This window comes from Zonotrichia albicollis, chromosome Z, assembly GCF_047830755.1.
Source record: "Zonotrichia albicollis isolate bZonAlb1 chromosome Z, bZonAlb1.hap1, whole genome shotgun sequence".
Taxonomy (NCBI): domain Eukaryota; kingdom Metazoa; phylum Chordata; class Aves; order Passeriformes; family Passerellidae; genus Zonotrichia; species Zonotrichia albicollis.
Window position 1 is genome coordinate 49972770 of NC_133860.1, and position 13772 is coordinate 49986541.

The 13772-nt window shown below is 35.9% G+C and overlaps 1 protein-coding gene across 3 annotated transcripts in view; it reads right to left on the reverse strand.

Annotated features, from left to right (window-relative positions):
- Positions 1-13772, reverse strand: part of TTC39B (tetratricopeptide repeat domain 39B) — a 78237-nt gene that overhangs the window by 39151 nt on the left and 25314 nt on the right. For 2 of the 3 annotated variants that reach the window (XR_012578039.1, XM_074532622.1), the window contains exon 2: positions 12556-12590. Coding sequence is in view for 1 of the 3 variants with exons in the window: in XM_074532622.1 (XP_074388723.1) it covers positions 12556-12590 (35 nt within the window). In the remaining 2 variants the exon portion in view is untranslated. Of the gene's footprint in view, positions 1-5317; positions 5434-12555; positions 12591-13772 lie in introns of those variants that run through there. The other variant, XM_014267851.3, reaches the window with a different exon arrangement.

Genomic DNA, 13772 nt, shown 5'->3' on the forward strand with positions numbered 1-13772 from the left:
AGTATTAGAGGCTATCACTTTTATTAGTCATTTGCACAGACATAAAGATGCAGCACAAGTCATCACAGAGAAGGTGAGAAACTTGTAGAACTACCTTCCTGTAACAGAGCAGTGGGTTGCACTAGTGCTCATGGCAAAAGCCCACCAAGAGCATCATGAAATGAAGCAAAATAACTTCTTGTAAAATCCTACTGAGATAGTCTGTTAGATCTACATTTTATGTTCTAGAGTTTTTAGTGAAGGATGGCTGAAGGTATTACAATCCACGCACATAGGAAATGTTCAAAAAAGCAAATGGAAATAACTTTTTAGTTGTGTTGTATTTTCTTATACAAGGGATTACTCTTATATCTCACAAGTGAGAGACTTCTGTATGATTTGGTTTAAACAAATACAAGCAGAAATGCACAACCTTTAGGAATAATTCCTGTATCAAGTCTGAACCTAAGGAGTTCTCATCAATGCACATTATTCTGAGGGACAACTGACATGTGCAAGAAATTGCACACAACCCTCAATCCCACACAATGCTACAGCTGGCATATGTCTTTCAGTATCTTGTTGGTACAGGTACAGGACTCAGCCTCTGAAGGGTCATCAGGCAAGCCTCATGAAGCTAAAATTTTGTTCTTTCGCCTATAGGCGTGCCATGCATACCTTTCACCCAGAGAATAATTCAGAAATGCAGAATCAAATTGAGTAACCTGTCTCACAGCTGAACATTTCTTGCTGCAAAGATATTAAAGTATATTACATCCTTGATAAATCTGGAGAAATATACGATCACATGATCAATATTTTTAAAATGAAAACAGAAAAATTGTTGCAAATTTTTTTATCATTTAATCTAAAACTCAGTGTTCAACACCATTTATAAACACACAACAGAAAAATGGCTAAATGCTGTAAGAAAAATGCCTTAAGGCACACTGCTAGGCATATGAAACAATTTGCAATTTATATAAAGCATTTCCTGTCCTAGGCTATTACCATTAATACAGAAAGTCTTCAGTCAACTGGTCAGTATAGTAAACAGTAACTTATTTTACCCAGGTATTAAATCCACTAGTCACACCTCCACAGCAAATTCTGCATTCATGATGTATACACTCCTTCTTATGAGAAGCATGAATTTTAGGTAAATAAAATATTTATGGTAAGCACTGAAAAAAAATTTCTTGCCAATGCAAGGCAGACTTTATTCCTTTGAAGGCTCACAGTCTTCACTGTTCCAGAACTTCACCAATGCATGCAATATTCTGTATACTGACCATTCACTTAAAAAAACCCAACTGGCAGCAAAATTATACAAAACTGTGCTAGCCAAATTTGAAAACAGAAAGAAATTAGTTTAAAGGCCTGGTATAAAAAATGTACCCAACATTACACAAATTTGAAAAGAAAGAAAGAAACAAAAATAATAAAAAACCTCACCAGAAAACACACAACTGACAAAACACCCCCTAAACGGTCATTTAGTTTAAATTACATTAGGCTATATAGCTTGGTATTCAGGCAAAACCATCAGGGTAACACACTTATTTTCACTTATTCCTCCCTTAGGACTTCCTTACACTGTATTTGAAATCTTATTCTATAGCAGAGAGAGATAAACAGCATTGTTATTACCCAAGCCCTTCCTTGGTACTACCTTCCATTTGAATTTTTGGAGACAACTATCCACCCACAGAGCTGGTAATATGCACGATGCAAAGACCATGGTAGAAAGCAATTCAGATTAGTATTGTTGCACCTCCCTCCTCAACACTACCTCACTATGAGACAGCAGCATTTAGCCAGCTAGTAGTATCTTTATCAGTGAATTTTGGGATCATTGCTGCAATACTAATGGACTTACCCATACAATCCTTTGAATGATCAAGCCAACTCACCACTAGGCCATTTTCCTTCCTTTAATACCACTGGGGGTTTTGTTTCATTGCTTGGAGGTTTTGTTTATTGTTGGGTTAGGATTTTTTAAACAATTTCTTCTACATCAGATTACAGTTGTGGCAGAAAAGATGATTCAGAGCAAAAAGAAACAGTAGCTAGCTGATATTACACATTTGTATACATAAAGAATGGAAAACTATTTTTCAAAACAAACAGCTGTGGAAAAGGAGAGAGAGCTCTCAGAAAAACAGTGAGAAGGGAAGAGATAACTGAGGGAGAAAAAAGGAGATAGCTGAAAACAAATTATTGAAAACAAATTATTATTAAAATAGTATGTACTGAAATCAGCTGAGAATAACTTCACAGTTTTTATCTATACTTTAGCATTGTCAAAAAAAGGTGAGGCTGATAGCTTTTCATAACTACTGGAATTTCACTAAGAGAGGACTTTATTTGATCCATTGCTATACATTAACAGGTATAATGTTACATGTAATGTAGCAACAAGGCAAGGGCAAAGATGGCAGATACAGCTTTGTCTTACAGACCAGGAGCTGGGCATAGGGAAAACCTGCTAGTATTTTAGGAAAAGTGTTTGTCCTCTCTTTCTTTTTAGAACTAGAAGTCGCAGTCTTAGCTCTTCTAAACTTAACAGATTTACCTACAAGTGACAACGTTCTATTTGAGGAATTATTACTGCTCACAGCAGCAGTAATGCATTTGTAATGCACTACAGGAGTATTGCTGTGGAGGCAATGATTTATAGCATTGCAGGAGGTTGAAGTTGTGTAGGTGATTAGAGCCATGGTTGAAGTTGTGTAGGTGATTAGAGCCATGATTTGGGTTGAGGCTACTAGTAGGGCCAGCCCTGTGCCTGCTTTGCAGGTGGAGAATGTTAGTATGAGGATGGGTAGGATGGTAGAGGCTGATGATTGTACTTGGATAGGTCATATGGCTAGGGCAATGTATATGGACAGTATTATGCTTTCCAAACATAGTAGGGCTGAGATCAGTAACGCTGTCTTACAAATGAAATGCATTAAAAGACCACCAAACAAAAAAAACCTTTCTCTACAAAAAAACTTCCTTCTTAGAAGTCTCATCAGATCTTGAAATATAAATGTCAGATCACCATGTGTCAGGAGATGAATGTTTATTTGCTTTATATTCTGCATGTAAGTTTTGTTTGCAATCTCCAACTTAAGAGGGCACGTACTGGAATGTCTGCCAGTCAGAAAGCAGCCCAGCACCCAGAGTGCTGTCTCATGGGAATCTAACAACTGACTACAAGAAAGCGATCAAGAGGTTCAGCCTCCACATATTTCAATGACTGAGGGAATGGGGACAGATGATGAGACAAGGAACTTTCCTGGTCGTCTGTCTTATCAAAAACATGGATTTTCCTTATCTAAATATCTCTACCAATGCAGCATCTGAATATCACAAGAAAATACTGATTGGTGTATATCCTTACATACTACTCTACAGGGGCAACAAAGCAACAGAATAAGCAGGAAGGAAGAAAATCTAGGCAAAATTGACCATCTGCTTGAATCTCAGGTGCCACAGGATCTAGTGCCAAGATGAAGCTCATCTTGCTGGCTCACCATCAACCCACCACTGCCAACAGAGTCTACTACTCTGAAAATAACACAGGCTACACTTTGAGCCACTTTTGTGTCTTATCTGTATTTTTAAAGAGAAACATGAGAATAGGCAAATGTTCCAGTTTTTGACTGATCATTATCCAGATTCAGTAAGCCAATAATCAATTTACCTCAAGTCAGGTGGTTTTTTATCATTGGAGAAGCATCAGCAGTTTTATATGACAAGAAGTTCTTAAGTTCAACAGCAGATTGCATTGCACATGGACAGAAAGAGAGACCCAAATTTACCATAAGGACTCACCCATATTGTGAAAACAAGACAAGCCAGTTCCTTAGGTTATTATTTACCCACCTGAATAGGCATACACTGTTCATCTGATCACTAAAATGATTACAAAATAATCCTATTTAAATCTTTTCAAGCCACTCGAGCATTAATTTGACCCTAAATATATGTAAGCCTAAAAACTGCCAAGAAAACAAACAGATCACAGGCATTTAGAATTGACCACAGTCTGCCTGAGAAAGCAGAAAAATCAAGTAAGTGTCAGTACTGGTTTGCAGGCAGAAGAAAAATCCAATTTACTATTTCTATTCTAAATTTCTATTCTGTTCAACACTAATGGGAATACACAGCAGTAGAAAAGATTATCAGATTTATTGAATGGGACTCAGTATTTTTAGATGTAAGTTTTAACATGAAATCTTTGCAGGTAAACTGAGAATTTACTGTATTTGCATACTCCTTACCAGACTAATAGTTTGTATCAAATAATCAAGCTGAGGTCAATGTATGCAATATGATATACAAAAATGATCATCTGAATATGGCAGAGAGCGATAGTGCCAAAACTTAATATATTAGCACGTAGATACAGACAACTAGATGTCCACCATAAAAAAATACATAATTTTGATCTGTTGAACATTTCTGCTAGAAAATAAGTCCAAATAAAGCATACTGACAAGAAAATGGGTTGAGAAGGAACCTCCTTGGAGAGCTAGCATATACGAATAATAATGACAGCTCACTACAAGTTTTACATTAAATGAACAGAAATTTCACTTATCTTGCTATGGGGAAAAAAAATCATGCTGCAAGTAGGACACCAGATCAGGCCAGATGTTTATGGGACTAACACTGCGTCACACAAATACTGGCCTAGATCCAAAGAGACAATTAGGACATCATGATCCTAGCACGACACTCTTCCTAAACTTCAAACCAATTTACTTGTATTTATTACATAGTGAACTTACAGCCTATGCTGGAGATATTCTGAACTAAAGTGTCTAAAAGCACACTGCATTATATTTAACACGCAGTACTTTGAAAGCACTGCATTGCATCCCATGAAATTAATTATTTATGTTTAAGTAAAAAATTATATAACCTCAAATGGTTAAATGAGCACAGCTACCAAGAGCAGAATACATAGTCTATAAATGGAAAAAGTAGCTCTAAGTCTGATACTGTCCTTAAATTACCACATTTTAAAGAATGGCATCCCAAAATACACAACTTGCAGTGTTCTACAACCTACAGTATCTGAGCTGATTAAGCACTGACATCAGCAGAGAAGCTTCTGCTCTCTAAAAGCATTGTTCACCACTGTGAAGTGCAGAGGAGAAACAATTATTCCATAATTCCATTGTGAATATATAGTTTTCCCTTTATCTTCAAGGAAATCTATATAAAAATTACAATGTTGTATTTTGACATACATTCTAAAGCAAATTTTCACAGACAAAATCCCATAAATCTTGCTACCACATTCATGATTTCAAGAACTATTAGGCAGAGATAATATACTTACAGGATTAATTCAGTTAACTTCAGGTATGTAAATATAGTCCTTATGTAAAAATAAGTGCTGCTTCTTTCACTCTTTTCCACTGTGCGCACACACACACACACCAAAAAAAAAAAAAAGGCAAAAAGACAAAGAAAAGCATAAAGAGAAAAATGATTCTGTTTTATTTCTCAATATCCACGAGGTTTCATTAATGAGTTATCAAGCAAAAAAAATAAAAGTTTCCATGCCTGCAGCTGGCAACAGAGGCACTCTCCATAGCCGAATTCAAAAGAAATGTCAGTGAGAGTGGCAGCAGCTACAGTCAATGCTGGAAGCTGATGCCTCTGCAGGAAGAGGATGCTGGGAGATTCTAACAATCTGTGCTGCAGCCTAATTCTAATCCATCACTCCTAACTGCAACGGGAAAATGGAGACATGAGGAACGCAGAGTAATTTATATTTAAAGACAAAAAAGGAGTCACCTTTGTATTTGCTAAATACAAAAAAAAGAAGGAAAAGACAAAATTAAAGACGGAAAAGTATGCTAATGAAACTGCAGCAAAGTATGTTAAAGCAACTGCAGGAAAACTAGATCAAATATATGAGAGTTCATAGCAAGGAACACTGAAGAAAAATAACTAGTTCATGCTTGATTTTCATTATTTGACAGTACTCAAACATCCCTTTTTTTTTAAATTAACCCTTCAACATTCCTTCCCTGAGAAATCCAAATTTTTAGCTAGAGTGCTATGACCAAAACAAATCACTAACACAGACAGCTGCTAAAAAACAATTCTCTTTATGAATATCAGCTGCCACAGAACAAAGCAGGAGTCAATAGCAAAACAGCTACAACACAGATAGTTTTATCCCCCTTGGTCTAATCTCTCTAGATGAGATATGATGAAAGTTCAATACATGGGAGCTAAGCAGCAGAAAATTGTTTAAACAATGTCCTCCACTATTACCTTCAAAAGGTATTCTTTAAAACTGTAGCAACTGAACTAATAGTATCTGGTTCTAGCTATGCTTACTGTTATTTACTCACAAAAATGAGTAAAATGGAAACTACAGGTTTGCATTTACTTATTTCAGGTGCATGCAAAATAGGTATCAGCAGTAATACTTCAAACCAATTTATTTAAACAATGTACTTCTGTTAAAACATTCTTATTTGTAACATACTAGGAAAGAATTACACAGTATTTTCTACAACATCTTTGGAACCAAGGACTATGATCCGGTGGAAGAGGTTTCATGAATTTTTTAAACCTTTCAAGGAGATGAAATTGACACCTGTAATTTATGGACAACAGCACCTTCAAAATTGGGACATTCTACGTTTTCCATAAAACTTGAACCAGTGGCGTTAAAGACCAAGGAGTTGAGAGATATATATCCAAGTTCTCCACCATGTCATTTGAAGGAGTACTTAGTATATTAACTGACAATTTGCGTAACAATATTAGGGGCAGGGAAAGTAAAAGTGCCAAGATTTCTGTGACCTTGTTTACACATGAAGAACAGACAAGTTTGAATCGAGGCTGCCCAGTCACAAGAAGTCAACTCAATTTCCCCACAAAACATAGTGTTCTGTTTTTAACACAGGATAAGGTTCAGACAGTCCACATCTGACGGTTCAGAAACTACTTTCTAGAAAAAGCTGAGTGAGTCAGGAGAACATTTCCACAAAGCTGACAAAAACAAGCCTTCTGTCTGCAAACACGAGCCCATGCTCAAACATCTTCCCCTCAACTGACTTAAAGGAAAATGAACTAATACACATACACTAAACCTTCCACACAGATTGATTCCCAAAACACTCTGTGACAGCATTTAATCATATGGGAAGGAAGGGGTGGACCTGACATAACCAAATAAAACACCAAACCAACACTATAAAAAAAAAAGGTCATTTTTTTGTTTGTTTGATCACTTAAACAGGCAAATCTGGGTTTCAGTCTGTTTTCCTTAAAAACAATCCTGCTTCTCAACACATTCTGACTAATTTATTAATTTTCTTCATTGATGAGTTAAAACTCATCTTTCCATTTTCTTGTCTAAAGCACTTACATCTTAATGGTTGCACGACAAATCCAAAAGTCTACATCACTTTCCAAGTCTCAGAAGTTATTCAGAGAAGGCAATTCCTGAGCTGCAGGGCCACAAATAGTGTTATGCAGTCTTTATCAAAGCACACAACAAACATTATTTTCCTGAAAGATCTTTAAAGAAAGAAAACAGAGATAGCATAATGTGTTCCAGCATAATATCAAGATTCCAACACAACACTTAAATAGATTCCGTAAGTCTCTAGAAAGTCCCACTCTAAAAATTATGTGAATTTAAAGCCACAACGTTGATTTGTAATGAATGAACAAGCCACAGAAGCGCAAAGAAATATTTATGCTCAAGTAAGACAGATTTCTTTTGGTGAACATGAGATAACAGAAAAACATGCTGTAATATCTTTTTGTGCACCAGCTTTTAAGCAAAGCCTTGCAAAAAGAATAAGAGTGTAGAAAACATGCAGAGTTTTGGGCACTTCTGTGTTTTTTTTGAATTTGGGTTTTTGTCTACCTCCTCTCCTCGGTTTCTAAGGAGCTACAAATACAAGTGGAAACACACATGTCAAAGTGAACAGAAAATCCCAATACAAACAATAGCACAATGTGGCCTGACATTTTCTACTGAAATACAAGCACAAAGAAATCTTAAAGCACAGACAAAAGGTGTAGTGGAAATAAACAGATGTTTAGACATGAAAATGTGTAACCATGAAAACGTGTAACCAATGGAAACCTCCCCAAGTTTAAAAATCTATAATCTTAGAACTGTTTGGGGTGAGGAAAGATTAGAGAGATAAGGCTGCTGTATCATTACTGCTCTTTCAAATCTTGAAACTCACAATATAAAGTAGCTAGTGTGTCATATTTTTATATTTATGCAGCTATGAAAATATTATCTTCTAGACACAAAAACTGCCTTTACTCGAACTTTTTACCAGTAACCTTGAAGGTCAAACATAAGAAAATAAAATATTGATGATTTAAATTGTCACAGCTGTTTCTCACCATCTCAAGACAATGCCAAAATGTGAGTTTAAACTTAGGAAGACAGGAACTGTCCCTAAAAGTTGTTGGCTTGCTGAATTAAAATTTGAATTTAGAGCCATTTCCTTAACTGTTCAATTTCATTCATGGACAAAGCACTCACATGTGCAGGTGTAACTGAAATCTTAACTACACATCTAAGATTACAAGGATAACCTGCTCTAACTTCCTTAAACACTTCTGGCCCTTAATCTATCACCCCAGTAATACCACATAGAGCTGCTTTGGCAGGATCAAGGATTAACAGTACACAGCTTCGGTCAGGCAAAGAAAATGCAAAAGAGAATCAACCAAGTATGTCGCTTTCTGCTGAAACTGATAAAGACAAAAAATCCCAGGAGTTCCATTCTTGATCAAAAATCATCTGTCTGCTTTGCTTACAGAATGCAAGCTCCCACTCTTCCAATACTTAATGTTTTAAACACATTCAAGTGAGATCTCACTATCTTTCCACTGATGACATGACACAGGGTCTGGCGTCTAAAATTTCTAGAAAAATAGCACAACATCAAGACTTCCTCTGCCTATGAGCTGCTTGAAGCCATCAGGCAGACCACTGCATTTCTTCCTAAAAACTACAACAGAGCATCTTCATACAGAGCATCTACATAACCACACAGCTATATAGATAGAGCAGTTGCTCTAAATGCTGCTATTCATTTACATAAGCCTCTGATGTTGGTTTAGTAAACAAAGGCACTATCTTTGCCTTTATCTCAAAGAGAAAGACTGCATGACAATCTAAGGCAGATTGAATTGACAAACATAACTTGATGGCTACTTATTCCTTTCACATACAGATGACATTTTAAGGAACAGTAAGTAAAATGAGATGGACAGAAATAGAAACAGAATTAATATTTCTTACATGTTCTAAACAAATTGAGAACTTCAGAGGATAAAATATATACAGAAATCAAAATAGCAGTGGCAAGGTTAGTAGTACATGCTAAGCACAATACAGTGATGGTTAAAAACTGTTGAGAACTCAAACCGCTTTCAATCTAGTTGTAAAGCCAAAGACAATATAATTTAGAAAATTACACTTTGACAACAGAAAACATGAATATCCGCAAAGATTCAAAGAGATTTTCAGAATTCTCTATGAAGAGATTTTCAGAATTATTTGAAATTAAGGTAGCAGAAATATTTAAAAAAAAACCAGAGAAGTAGAGAATTATCTTGTTTAGTGAGACTGAAATTAAAGTTGCAGTTTTTCCACAGTAAAATTTAAGTATTGATGAAGCATTTTTAGCAAGCATTAAATAAAAGAATAAACCACACAAAATCTGCTCCATCTATGTATGTATATGCATGTTTTTGTATCTGTAGATGCTTGGCAGGCACTAGGTAACTCAGTCAAACACATCCACCCAGACCAAAACTTGGAAGCAAACACTCCAGTGCAAAAATGGTAAGAAACATCCTACCACAACAAAACTTCTTGTCAGAAGCTTCAGTTTCCACAACAGAAACCACAGTTTGTCTCTAGTTACTCAGTTCCTTTTACAACAGAATATGCCAATCAAACTAGCTCTGAGTTAACACAAACAGATAATAGTGAATTTACTTTGACATATATTCCACCTATTATCTTTGGAAGATTGAAGATGGTCTATCAAGTGTTACTATCAAACCAGTACTTTCAAAACTCAGTTACTTTTGTTGGCAGAGAAGATATTAAATGCTAGTGCTTGCTTTAAGTAAAATAGCAGAGTGACCCACTGTAATAGTCTTTCTTCACCTTTAGTACCAGTAAACAAAATTCACAGTAAATAACTCTGCTTAAAGGTTTCTTCATGTTTCTACAAAGCAAGTATTTTGTGATCATTACATGTTCTGGAGTTGCTGCTTATATCTACAGTAACATAGATAAGCAGCAGTAACATGCTGCTTATATCATACAGTAATATAGTAAGTATCTGAGTAGAAGATGACAAAAGAGAATCTAATACATTTAAACCACTGGAGTAAAGACTGATTTTCTCCTGGGCCTGTCCTCAGACATGACAGCCAGCACATGGGATTTAAGGAAGGATTTTACCATATTAAGGTAACTTACTACCCTTTCAACATCTAACCTGCACAATCTGGTATCTGTCAGCAAGCAATAATATTAAAAGAAGTTGAAGTCAAGTTGGATTAGCACAACCATTCACTAGCATCTACTGGTGCAAAATACAGAGCCGTGTTACTCTATAGGTATTTTACACTAAGAATTGCAGAGTGATGTGTGAAATACATGAAGATCTGGTTGTTACACACTCTTTCCCAATTCTCTAAACCACCATGATGATCTGACAGAATCTGAACCAAAACTGATCTCAAAAGTAAATGTGAGCCTTTGTTGACCCAACTCCCTATAAAAAAAGATCCATTTTAGTTAAATTCAATAAGATATAACTAACTGCAACAAAGCACTCAAACCAATGCCAGGCATCTCATCACAGAGCTCTAACAATGTCACCTTCCTATCCAAAACAAGGGAGAATGAAACACTGACACAGAAAAATTAAGAACGTGACTATTAACAACAGCAAAATAAAAAAAAACCAGACACGCTTCCCAGAAACTTAAACCTCAAGCCATTCATTGCTTCAATGAAAAAACTACAATTAATTCTCTGTTCATAGACAGAGAAAACTCAGGAACAACCAGTATGGCATTAGATTTACAAAGGGCTTTCCCTCAGGCAAACTACTAGCATCATTTGAAAACTAAAATCAAAGCATTTCAAGAAAGAGAAGATGAAAGACTTTCAGAAAACATTCCAAGTTTTTTTTTTTTCAATTTCTTAGCCATGTTTTTTTTAATAGTCATATCTTTGAAAGAATTTGGGAAAGGGAAGTCTAATCCAGTGAAGAATCCTGCCCAGATACAAAAAAATATACACACTCACTATGTTCAATGTGATGTTAAGTAACAAGATGGTTTTTTGCCCCGTTAATATTCTCTCTATCATCTTTCATTGACTCTTCTATACAATGCTTAGTGCAGATGGATGCAATACTAGCCAGAATACTGACATCCTAACTTGTGTTATAAAAAGTGTACCTGTAAGTCAGCTATGAACACAGAAGAGACACTTGGGAAGAACAAATTATTTACTATTTATTTTGGCTCTGCATGCCAAAAATAAACAACCATGCCCAGCTCAGACATCAACAGAAAACAACAAAACCACTTTCTCATGGAACAAATGAACATTGGACAAATAGTTTCATATAGCATTTCAGAGTTACTCTTGTCCCTGTCCCAGGGGAGAACAGCGGCTGAAGAGATAAGTTACCCAATCATGGACAAACTGCAAGGCAGTCAAGGAAGAGTAAGTAATATTTAACATGAAGAATTTCCAACTTGAACATATCAGGTTCTTGTTTCCTTCTGAGTGTCAAGAAACAATGCTTAATTTTTCTCAGTTCTACACAGATCAGACTTTACTATTCTAGGTAAGATACAAACAGAGGGTCTGGCAATATGTAAAATACAATTTTCCAAGGCCATGGATGTTTTGGCCATGAAGTTCAGTCTAAACCTACTGCTGGTTCTAGAAGTGTTTTAGTGATCTGAGGATATCAGCAAAAGTCCCTTCCTCATGTGTTTCATGGCATAAAAATGCAATAAAATCCTGGAGAAAAACTAAAACCACTTACAAACAGCATGATGTGTTTTCATCACAGTTTAAGACAGTTGTTGCTTCAGAATGGGATCTTACAACAGAGAAATGACTATCTCACTTCATTAGGGGAAAACATCTTTGCAGCAGTATAAGACAGAGCAACTTCCATTTTGAAAATCTTGCTTAGATAGTCTTGCATAACGTATGATCCAAAATTTTCCCAATAACGTTAAGTGACTATATTTTTTCACCATGCAAAAATGTCTAAAGCTGTCAGTATGTAACTCAGTTTCTAGATTTCTGGTTTAATTCCTTACAATTGTCACATTTGTTGACAAATATTTCATCATATATATCAACTTACTCATACTTCCATTTCTCAGCTCTTGAGGACTTTAACTGTTCTGAAAAATGTGAATGTAGTCAGTGCATATAAATTTATATTTCCCTGGAATGGTGTGCACACAGTATTCTATTTCTGTATATGGAGTTTCAACAAACATACATTAAAAAAAAATTCCACTTACACAGGGATGTTTTCATAGGCATCTTCAAAGTTTTCCTGCAGAAGAAAAAAAGAAGTTTCAATATAATGTGCATTTGTTTTGTAGCACAGCAGAAATTTACCATTACCAGATAGCACTTACTTCTGCAATAGACAGTAATCACCAGAATAGTCACAGTCTACTGACTCTTTGCTAAGCTTTCACTGCAAATCATTATACAGAGATATTTCTGATGGGCCTACTACATCAGACTACAGCTGAATTAAACCAAAGATGTTTTCCTTTTTAGGTTCTAAGCTTCCACCATGTAAATCACAGAAGGCAATACAGGCTTATGCATCAGGAGTCTGCAGCACACGCAGACTGAACTGCAGAAATGCACTAGCTGAACAGTATAATCAACACACAAAACAAAAGGTGCATATACCTGATATGCAGGTTGGCCAGAGTACATACAAGAGGTCTGGAATGCATGACAGACAGCATGCACATACAGCTAGCTCCCACATTAAAAGCTGTTATGTCAACGGTTTAGTCCAGAAATCTGGAAGTTGTTGCTTTCCACCTAGATTCAAAGTTCTTTCAACCTAGATTCAAATTTCAAATTGAAATAAAGGAAGAAATGCACAAATGTAAAAACTGTAAAAACAAGCAGAACAGCTTAGCTCAAAGATCATTTATTTCTGTATCCAGTTTCCAAAACTGGGCTTTAGAAGTGTGTAGCAAGGACAAATGGGCTACAGCACTCCCTCACAAATCCCTCTCCACCTCACACTTTCCAGCCTCTGGCAACCCCAGGTATTCAAGGCCTAAATCGAGTCTGATCATCATGTGATTTTCAACAGATCTCTGTTCCTTCCAAATACCAGTTTCCTCAAGCGCATGTAGACTCTGTTTTATTCATGAGTTATAAAATTAGTAAGGAATTCATGAGCCTGATACCCATTTTGTGCAAAATAAGAATTTCTACTTGAACCTGGCTCCAGCTACCTTTGTTTAACAATTCATAGTTTTATTTATTCAAAAAACAATAAAGAATCAATTTGTACTTACTATTTTCTTAAAATTTTGAAAGCTTTGGTTACATCATCCAACTCACCTCTCTTCTGAGCCAAAGACTGCTACTTTACTCAGTCACTCTTCAATCAAAAACTATTTCCTACATGTAACTGTGTGTTCTGCTCTTTCCTTAAGAAAAACTAGAAGCATGATGGAACAGATTTTTAATATATCCTGGG